The sequence below is a fragment of the Anomaloglossus baeobatrachus genome, chromosome 2 (assembly GCF_048569485.1).
Source record: "Anomaloglossus baeobatrachus isolate aAnoBae1 chromosome 2, aAnoBae1.hap1, whole genome shotgun sequence".
In the NCBI taxonomy this organism is placed as follows: Eukaryota; Metazoa; Chordata; class Amphibia; order Anura; family Aromobatidae; genus Anomaloglossus; species Anomaloglossus baeobatrachus.
In genome coordinates this window covers 660,742,880-660,753,591 of record NC_134354.1, presented here as the reverse complement: position 1 = coordinate 660,753,591, position 10,712 = coordinate 660,742,880, and the positions used below count along the sequence as shown (strand labels likewise).

Sequence of the window (10,712 nt, the reverse complement as noted above, 5' to 3'; positions counted from 1 at the left end):
AAGAAGCTGCTGATTTTATAAACTTTACTTTCTTGGATTTCAAAACCTAACCATCCGAGCTGACCACTACAGGTATGTATAGAATCAGCCTGATAGTGCCAGTATAGCACTGGCTTTACCTTATATACGAAAATTCTGGTGATTGGTTACCTTTAATGCCTTTAAGTTACAGTTTACTCGCTGTTAGTGCTCACACGGATTTGATTGATGTCACCCCCAAGTACCGCTTCATTTTGGTAATACGTATAACTATATTTGCAGCTAGGAAAATGACAGGTCTTTACTGCAGCACTGCCCATGAGCATGGAAGAAGTGACGGGTTGCAGAATTTAATAGTACAATTTCTCTCTTACTGTAATACATAGGATTTTCCAGGGGGTTGTTTAACTCACAATTAGCACACAGTCCCAGATTTAGGGGAATAGAGCAATACTACCAATGCCGGTTTTTTAAAATTCCATATGCAGTTAGAAGGAACGAGAACTCTGAAACCCCATTTTAGTGGCCACCCCCTTCTACTCATTAGACATTTTTGACCTATTCTGTAGATGAGTGATCAATGTTATTTGAGGGCAAACCCTTTTACTCTCCTGTATACATCAACACTTGAACGCTTTCTATTCCAATAAATGATCGTGTCTACACAAACTGGGTCTATAAAAACATGGAGTGAAAAGTTTGATGTGTTGGTATTAGCGTGGCCTTCAGAGCCTTGACCCAAACCTCATCAAGTCCCTTCTTGGTGAAGTGGAATTCTGATTGCGGCAGACCATAAATAGCCTTTTTGATGGATTTCAAAATCCCATCAGCCACTTTCATGTTATAAATAATTCCAAAAGAGTGAAAGTAAAATGTGACGTACAGCACGCTCTTCTAGGCGATGGTCTGGTATCTACTTGATCATCCAGAAGACAGAATCTGCGAGGCTCACCATTGCAATAAATGGCTGACTTGATAAAGTGGCTACACAGCTGGTCACAGACGTAGTACGGCTAACGGACTGTTTCACGTCTTCTGACTTTCACAAGGCCTCATTGGAGAAGAGGGGGTTTGGAGCAGAGTCGTTATAGCCCACATGTTGCCTAATTAGTATGCAAGAAATCAATGCTTAACACAGAATTTCAAAACTGATCATCTTTTATAATTGTATGGTATTTTTTTGGGAGAAGTCGTTAATTCTTATGAACCTTCTTCTGTACTTGTTATCCATTTTGCTTCACGTTGTAAGAATTTGTTTGAAGATACTTACAATTAGAAGGAGTGATCGGCCATTGTAACCCTGCAAATGCCATGTTCTTCCCTCTTATGGCTGCAAGAGTTCTACTGCCTGGAACTCTATGCACAAGGTGAAGGGGTATATTATTAATCAGTGATTTGGCCTATGAACATTTATTACACTTAGTCCCATAGACTTGAAGCTGTATTGCTCATACGGGGCCCCTGCTTCATTATCATTCTTATAGAACAGCAGGTAAGACACCGGTTCTGGCCATCATGTGGGTAACAGCAGAGTTACTAAAACAGGGCGAGGGACACGGCAGGTATTCCGGTCTTTGAGAACGTGGTTGAAGTAAGCATTGCTGTCTACATTGGAAATGCTTTACTTCTGTGCTGCCATAGAATATCAAAGCCACGTGCACACGGTCAGTATTTGGTGAGTTACTTACCTTGGTATTTGTAGCCAAAACCAACAATCAATGGGCGGCACGGTGGGATTTCCTCCAGATTCTCTGCTTTCCTCCCACACTCCAAAAACATACTGATGGTGAATTTAGATTGTGAGCCCCATTGGGGACAGTGTTGCTAATCTATGTAAAGTGCTGTGGAATTATTAGCGCTATATAAATGAAAAAATATTATTATTATAATCAGAGGAAAAGTATAATAAGAACACGTCACTACTTTCGTATTTTTTACCCACTCAGATAAAAAAAACTCACCAAAGACTGCTCATGTGCACGTGGCCTCCTTTATATGTGATCGCAGACTGTTTATATGAATTTTCCTTGTCTTATCAGACCTGAACAAAGGTTCTCAGAGCACATCAAAGATGAGAAGAGCTGCGAATTTCAACAGCGGTTCATCCTAAAGCGGGATGACGCCAGTATGGACCGTGATGATAATCAGGTACAGCACTTTGCGGTTTCTTTTAATGGTGACTTTTTTGTGTTCTCGGTAAAAATACCCCCCTTTATCTCCTTTGTAAGTCTAATCACATCTATGGCTAAATATCGCACTGGCCGCTTCCCTTATTTTATACATTGCTGTAATTTGGCAGATGCAGGAAAATAAAATTCTAAATAGCACTTGTGATGTCCTGCCACTGATTCATACATGGACATTTACAGCATGGCCACATCATATGCCATAAATGACTGACACATGCGAGTCCCACTTCTGGAACCCACACTTGTCGCAAGGCTTCGCTGACGCCCTGCCCCTCTATCTTGTAGCCTTTACAATGGATAGGTGGCCACAGATGCACCTCTCTAGTCAATATGGGACCATATATGCGATGTAGAGGCATATTCCATATCTGAGACTTGTATTTAGAAGATATTTGGAGCTGATTATTTTTTCTTCTGCACTCTCCAGTTGTTTCTGCTGATTCCCTTCTCAGTGGAGGGGCTTTGTAATGAAGTCTTTGAGCAAATACCTATTTTGCCAACCCCAAAACCGATCCTGGAGCTTGTTTTTTTTCTAGTTCCTTTTACTGTTATTGCTCTTCCATTCATACTTGTAGATCAGAGTTCCTTTGCAAGACGGGAGACGGAGCAAATCCATAGAAGAGCGAGAAGAAGAGTATCAGCGGGTACGGGAAAGAATTTTTGCCAGAGAGGTAGATATTACTCCCCCCCCCCCCCCTTCTTTTTTTTTTTTTTTTTTTTTTTAAATTGTTATTGCCTTATACACCTTTTAATATTGTTTACTCTATAATCTGCTCTGGATTTAAAATAAGTTTTGTGCAAAGCTTAAACTGCATCTTGTCCTTCCTCTTCTGTTATGGTGGGTGTCTAGAGAGAATTGTACATTGCCAACCTGGTTAATGAGGGTCCTACTCAGTAATGCTTGCAGATTGTACAGGAGATGTTCCCTTCCAGTAAATGAATGTCCCAGGACTTTCCATAGAAAGAAATTGTGCAATACTCCTCTTCCCCAAGTCCATCAGTGAGTCTCTGCCGTTGCTCCCGGTGTCTAGCACTGGATGTGGCACTGACATGGTGGTGACGGCATGGCAGCCATGTAGTTTGCTTAATGACTCCACCAATGTAAGCTGAACACACTGCCTCCAGACCTGCACACTGATTGGCTGGCGCACTTTTGACGTGACATTAACGCCACAGCCAATGCCAGACACTGGGAGTAATGGTGGAGACTCAGTGCGTTTTGTATCTTAATAACCTGCAGTCGAGAGCATTTACTTACTGAAAGGGAATAGTTGTGGTTTGGGAATACTATGAAGCACAATTAGTATCTGATTTTGTTTTTGTTTTTATTTTTTAGTCTGCCCAAAATGGTCATATTCCTGATAACAGGTAAGCCATGTTAAGTATTGCTTGTCCGTAGTGAACTACTAACCACATTCACACATCATGGATATTTTCTATGTTGTGTTTATAGCATGGTCCTCTATAATGTAGACATTAAAAAGGGGTACAGTCTTGACCTCATTTATACTTTAGGTTTAGCTGATACCGATCCTGGGGATTTGCTGGATGCATTTAAGCGCTGACATTTTAGTGGAGGCCACAATATACTCCAGTTTAATTAAAGCATTTTCACTTTTCATAAAGTGAAAGTGATGGTATACCACTAGCATATCAGTAGGTGTCAGACTACTTTAAAGAGGACCAACCACCAGGATTTCTTTATCGTTCCTTTGGGAGACCCAGCTCATGGGTGTTTAGCTTCTGCCTCCGGAGGACACACAAAGTACTACACTTAAAAGTGTAGCTCCTCCCTCTGAGCTTATACACCCCCTGGTAGCCAGTCCTAGCCAGTTTATTGCTTTGTGTCAGGAGGCATACATCCACACATGCATTCTCATCTGATTTGTTTGACTTTTGGAAAGAGTTTGAAGAAAAGCGGGTCCATGTCTGGACTCCCGGCATGTCCCTTCTCACCCCACTGTGTCGGCGGTGTTGTTAAGGTTGATTTACAAGGCTGCAGCCTTACATGCCGCGCTCCTTCACCATCCCTTCTGGGCTCTGGCTTGAAGTGGGATCCAGCACGGTCTCCATGCCTGGCAGGAGTCCGGTCTCCATCCACAGCCCCTTGAGGATTCTGTTGGACCGGAGCACTCATCCCCAGGGACATGGCCCTGCGTCTCAGCAGCTAAGTACCTGAGACGTTTATGTTGGGGGTCCTGGTTCTTTATTGTAAGGGGAGAGTATGCTGTATGTGATTGTTTTAACTTTTCCGGCGGATTCTCTAGCTTTTGCCTGAGAACCGCGCCGATGGTGCCTGCTTGTCGGCCTCGGCGCTTAAATTTAGGCCCTGGCTTCGCCGGAGGCCTAGTTTCATTTTCCTGCCCTCGCATGTCACTCATGCAGAGGGACAGGTTCGGCTCCTCCCGGCGGCCGTTCTACACAGGGGAGGGACACTCCCCACTGCTGGGGCGTCCCTCCTTCCCTGCAGGTCTCCATAGCCCTCCAGTTCCCGCTCTTTTATAGGAACGCGCTCTTCTCAGGCAGAGTTCACTCTGCTCTGGGACATCCTGCATTCTGCATCTCTGCTGAGGTGCTGCGACTGGGGGACCGGGCTTCGGGATCTGGAGGGCACACAACACCGCGCTCAGCGGTCTGGTAAGCCACAGCCGGTCTCCGGTTGTGGACCTCTGTATATTCTCCCTGGGGTTCATTCTCTGCAAAGCCCCCACTCCAGCAGCATGTCTCACACAAGGAGCAAGGCTCCAAAGCTTTATTCTGCATGCACTGCATGTAAGCTCCTGCTGCCTGAGCCGAGCACCTATCCACATTGTGATGTCTGCTCTAACTTGGCGGTGCCACAGCCTGGAGTCTCACCCCCAGTGGTCTCTCAGGCTGCTGCTGCACCTGTGATTGAACCCCCGGCCTGGGTAGAGTCCTTTTCTAGGTCCATATCCCAGTCATTTGCTGAGTCCATGGGGCTTTTGTCCAGGACTTTAATGAATATGCATCAGCCCCCCTCACAGGGTGCCTCTAATACTCTTGACAGAGGACTCCTATCCTCTGACCTCCGTCCATCGGAGCTCACTGAGGATTCATCATCTGATCCCAGACCCCGTCCTTCTAAGAGAAGGCGCAGGGTTTCCTCCCCCTCCCCATCCCACGGCTCGGTCTCAAGAGCTGACTCTCAAGATGAGGAGGATGCCCTCACTGGGGGCTCGGAGGCTATGTATCCCATCGATTTCTCTGAGGGTGACTCAGATCTTAGTGATTTGATTGCTTCTATTAATTCTGTGCTGGATCTCAATCCGCCAGTGTCAGAGGAGCAACTCTCTTTGGCAGAAAAACATCAGTTTACCTCGCCTAAGAGAGTGAAGAGTGTGTTCTTTAACCACTCCCAGTTTTCAGACCGCTGTGACCAAACCCAGGGCCTGCCCTGACAAACGCTTTCCAAAGCGTGGTTCTGATGACCGGTTTCCATTTCCACCTGAGGTGGTCAAGGAGTGGTCTCACTCCCCAAAGGTAGACCCTCCGGTGTCTAGGCTATCAGCCCGGACCGTTGTGTCGGTGGCTGACGGCACCTCACTTAAGGATTCCACTGACCGTCAGATTGACCTTCTGGCCAAATCTGTGTATGAAGCTGTGGGGGCCGCGTTTTCCCCGACTTTTGCAGCAGTGTGGGCTCTCAAAGCCATCTCTGCTTCTCTAGAGGAGATGCATTCCCTCACCAAGGAATCTATGCCTGAGATGGTTACCTTAACTGCTCAGGCTTCAGCTTTTTCATCCTATGCCATGTCTGCCATGCTAGAGGCTGCTCACCGCACTGCGGTGGCTTCAGCTAATTCTCTTGTTATCCGCAGGATTTTGTGGCTTCGAGAGTGTAAGGCAGATGCTTCTTCCAAGAAGTTTCTTGCTGGGCTCCCTTTTGCTGGTTCACGGCTGTTTGGTGAACAGCTGGATGAAATCATTAAAGAAGCTACTGGCGGGAAGAGTACTTCCATGCCACAAACCAAGACCAGGAAACCCACCCAGGGTAGGAATCAATCGAGGTTTCGTTCCTTTCGTTCCTCCAACTGGTCATCCTCTAAGCCTTCCGCCTCGTCCGCTAACTCAGCCAAGGATCAGAAATCCAACTGGCGCCCAAAAGCGCATCCGCAAAAGACCGCAGGAGGTTCTGCCACTAAGGCAGCTTCCTCATGACTCTCGGCCCGCTCCAACCACGTCCTTAGTCGGTGGCAGGCTCTCCCACTTTGGCGACGCTTGGTTAAAGCAAGTCTCCGATCAGTGGGTGAGAGACATCATATCTCACGGCTACAGGATAGAATTTTCTTCCAGCCCTCCAAACAGATTTTTTCTCTCAACTCCCCCCTGCTCCAAGGCCGCCGCCTTCTCGCAGGCCGTGGCGTCCTTGCAGGCAAACGGAGTGATTGTCCCAGTTCCCGCTCAGGAACGGTTCAGAGGTTTTTCTCAAATCTCTTCCTAGTTCCAAAAAAGGACGGTACCTTCCGGCCCATCCTGGATCTCAAGCTTCTCAACAAGCATGTCCGGGTGCGGCATTTTCGCATGGAGTCTCTGTGATCAGTCATTGCCTCTATGACCCAAGGGGAGTTCCTGGCGTCCATCGACATCAGAGATGCCTATCTACATGTGCCAATCGCAGTGTCACATCAGCGTTGGTTACGTTTTGCGATAGGAGAGGATCATTTCCAATTCGTGGCTCTCCCCTTCGGGTTAGCCACGGCCCCTCGGGTATTCACCAAGGTCATGGCAGCAGTGATTGCGGTCCTGCACCTCCAGGGGTTAGCAGTGCTTCCTTATCTGGACGACCTTCTGGTCAAGGGTACATCCAGCGCAGACTGTCAGCGGAGTGTTTCGCTCACTCTCGCCACCCTAGCCCAATTCGGGTGGCTTGTCAATCTTCCCAAATCCACTCTGACTCCGACCCAGAGTCTGACGTACCTAGGGATGCAGTTCGAGACTTTGCCGGCACTTGTGAAGTTGCCCTTAGACAAACAGCTGTCACTCCGGTTGGCGGTGCGCTCTCTCCTGAGGCCCCGCCGTTATACCCTCAGGCGTCTGATGCAGGTGCTGGGTCAAATGATGGCCTCCATGGAGGCGGTTCCCTTTGCTCAGTTCCATCTGCGTCCTCTGCAGCTGGACATTCTCCGCTGTTGGGACAAGCGGCCTTCCTCCTTACAGAGGTCAGTGGCTCTGTCGCCACGGACCAGGAGCTCTCTTCAGTGGTGGCTTCGACCCCTCTCCCTGTCCCAAGGGCGCTCCTTCCTGACTCCGTCCTGGGTGATTCTCACCACGGATGCCAGCCTATCCGGCTGGGGAGCGGTACATCTCCACCACAGAGCACAGGGCTCTTGGACTCCGTCCGAGTCAGCCCTTTCAATCAATTTGCTGGAAACCAGAGCTGTGCTTCTAGCTCTCCTAGCCTTTCACCACCTGTTGGCGGGCAGGCACATTCGAGTCCAGTCAGACAACGCGACAGCGGTTGCCTACGTCAATCACCAAGGCGGGACACGCAGCCGCCTGGCATTGTTGGAGGTCCAACGCATTCTTCAATGGGCGGAGGACTCAAAGTCCACCATATCCGCAGTCCACATCCCTGGCGTAGAAAACTGGGAGGCAGATTATCTCAGCCGTCAATCCGTGGACAATGGCGAGTGGTCCCTGCACCCGGCAGTGTTTCAGTCAATTTGCCGCAAGTGGGGCACTCCGGACGTGGACCTAATGGCATCCCGTCACAACAACAAGGTTCCGGTTTACATGGCTCGCTCCCACGATCCTCAGGCCTTCGCCGCGGACGCTCTGGTTCAAGACTGGTCCCAGTTTCGTCTGTCCTACGTGTTTCCCCTTCTAGCTCTCTTGCCCAGAGTCCTGCGCAAGATCAGAATGGAGGGCCGTCGAGTCATCCTCATTGCACCGGACTGGCCCAGGCGAGCTTGGTATCCGGACCTGCTCCAACTGTCCATGGAGATGCCGTGGCATCTTCCGGACCGTCCAGACCTGCTCTCGCAAGGTCCTTTTTTCCGCCCGAATTCTGCGGCACTCAAATTGACGGCGTGGCTCTTGAGTCCTGGATTTTGACGGCTTCTGGTATTCCTCCTGAAGTCATCTCCACTATGACTAGGGCCCGTAAGTCTTCCTCCGTCAAGATCTATCACAGGACTTGGAAAATTTTCCTGTCCTGGTGTCGCTCTTCCGGCCATTCTCTTTGGCCATTCTCGTTGCCGACCCTTCTGTCTTTTTTACAGTCCGGTCTGCAGCTAGGACTGTCCCTCAACTCTCTCAAGGGACAAGTCTCAGCTCTATCAGTGCTGTTCCAGCGGCGTTTCGCCCAGCTGGCTCAGGTCCGCACCTTGATGCAAGGTGCATCTCACATCATTCCGCCTTATCGGCGGCCCTTGGATCCCTGGGATCTTAACTTGGTCCTCACGGTATTGCAGAAACCCCCTTTCGAGCCCCTTAGGGAGGTTTCTTTGTATCGTCTTTCTCAAAAGGTGGCCTTTCTAGTTGCCATAACTTCTCTCAGGAGAGTCTCTGATTTGGCTGCGCTCTCCTCGGAGTCACCTTTTTTGTTTTTTCACCAAGACAAGGTAGTTCTCCATCCGACCCCGGACTTTCTTTTTAAGGTGGTCTCTCCCTTCCACCTTAACCAGGATATTTCCTTGCCTTCCTTCTGTCCGGCCCCTGTTCATCGCTTTGAGAAAGCGCTGCATACTCTAGATCTGGTGCGTGCTCTCCGGATCTATGTGTCTCGCACCGCTGCGCTTAGGCGGTGCACCTCTCTTTTTGTGCTAACCACAGGGCGGCGCAAGGGTCTCTCTGCTTCTAAGCCGACCTTGGCCCGTTGGATTAGATCGACCATTTCGGACGCCTACCAGAGTACTCAGGTGCCTCCCCCGCCGGGGATCAAAGCACACTCGACCAGAGCTGTCGGTGCCTCTTGGGCTTTTAGGCACCAGGCTACGGCTCAACAAGTCTGTCAGGCTGCCACTTGGACTAGCCTGCATACCTTTTCGAAGCACTACCAAGTGCATGCTCATGCTTTGGCAGATGCGAGCTTGGGCAGACGCATCCTTCAGGCGGCTGTCGCCCACTTGTGAAGTTAGGCTCCGCCTACTTCTTAGTTTTTTCTGTTTATTCCCACCCAGGGACAGCTTTGAAACGTCCCATGGTCTGGGTCTCCCAAAGGAACGATAAAGAAAAAGAGAATTTTTTTACTTACCGTAAATTCTTTTTCTTATAGTTCCGTATTGGGAGACCCAGCTTCCTCCCTGTTGCCTGTTGGCAATTTTCTTGTTCCTTGTGTTATCACCGTCTGTTGTCGTGGACAGAGTCTCCGGTTGTTCCGGTTCTTACTCGGTTCTACTTGTGGGTGGCTATTCTCCTTCAGCTTTTGCACTAAACTGGCTAGGACTGGCTACCAGGGGGTGTATAAGCTCAGAGGGAGGAGCTACACTTTTAAGTGTAGTACTTTGTGTGTCCTCCGGAGGCAGAAGCTAAACACCCATGAGCTGGGTCTCCCAATACGGAACTATAAGAAAAAGAATTTACGGTAAGTAACAAAATTCTCTTTTTTCCTACATAAACTAAAGCCAGTGCTATACTGGCGCTATCAGGCTGATTCTAAACATACCTTTCGTTTTGAGATTTCATGTATACTTTTTGAAATACAGGCAAGTAAAGTTTGTGTGAAATACAGTGTTACTTGATTGATAGCAGCTACAGAATATCTAATAGGTGGGTTGGGTTTTGCTAGTTATTCCCGCCCCTGTCTACCTGTTCTGACCACCCCGGGTTTTACTACAGGGGGAGGGAATAACTAGCAAAACCTGACCGACCTATTACATATTCCATTGCACCTATTATAACAGTGCATTTCACAAACTTTCCTTGCCTATATTTCAGAAACTATGTATCCGATTTCACAACTGAAGGTATGTTTAGAGTTATTATTATTATAGTGCCATTTATTCCATGGTGCTTTATATGTGAAAGGGGTGTACATAGTAGGGACAAGTGCAAGAATCATTAACAAAGCAAGGCACAGACTGGTATAGGAGGAGAGCGGTCCCTGCCCGCCAGGGCTCAGTCTACAAGGGATGAGTCAGGATTACAGTAGGTGAGGGTAGAGATGGTCGTGCGGTGCTATAGTGGACTGAGGGTTACGGCAGGTTGTAGGCTTGTCAGAAGAGGTGGGTCTTCAGGTTTTTTTTTAAGCTTGTCAAGGTAGGTGAGTGTATGATATGTTGTGGCAGAACATTCCAGAGTATGGGGGATGCTTGGGAGAAATCTTGGACGCGGTGGTGGGAAGAAGAGATGGGAGGACAGTAGAGAAGGAGATCTTGTGAGGATTGAAGGTTACGTGTGGGTAAGTACCGGGAGACTATGTCACAGATGTAAGGAGGAGACAGGTGGTGGATGGCTTTGTAGGTCCTGGTTAGTGTTTTGAACTGGAATTGTTGGGCAGTGGGAAGCCAGTGAAAGGATTGGCAGAGAGGAGAGGTTGGGGAGTAGAGGGGGGACAGGTGGATTAGTTGGGCGGCATAGTTT

At 48.5% G+C, this 10,712-nt stretch overlaps 1 protein-coding gene across 2 annotated transcripts in view; it reads left to right on the top strand.

Moving 5' to 3' along the window:
• Positions 1-10,712, top strand: part of R3HDM2 (R3H domain containing 2) — a 282,716-nt gene that overhangs the window by 169,368 nt on the left and 102,636 nt on the right. For both annotated transcript variants that reach the window (XM_075337072.1, XM_075337071.1), the window contains 3 exons: positions 2,019-2,127; positions 2,744-2,839; positions 3,505-3,536. In XM_075337072.1, the coding sequence (XP_075193187.1) occupies positions 2,019-2,127; positions 2,744-2,839; positions 3,505-3,536 (237 nt within the window). The remainder of the gene's footprint in view (positions 1-2,018; positions 2,128-2,743; positions 2,840-3,504; positions 3,537-10,712) is intronic.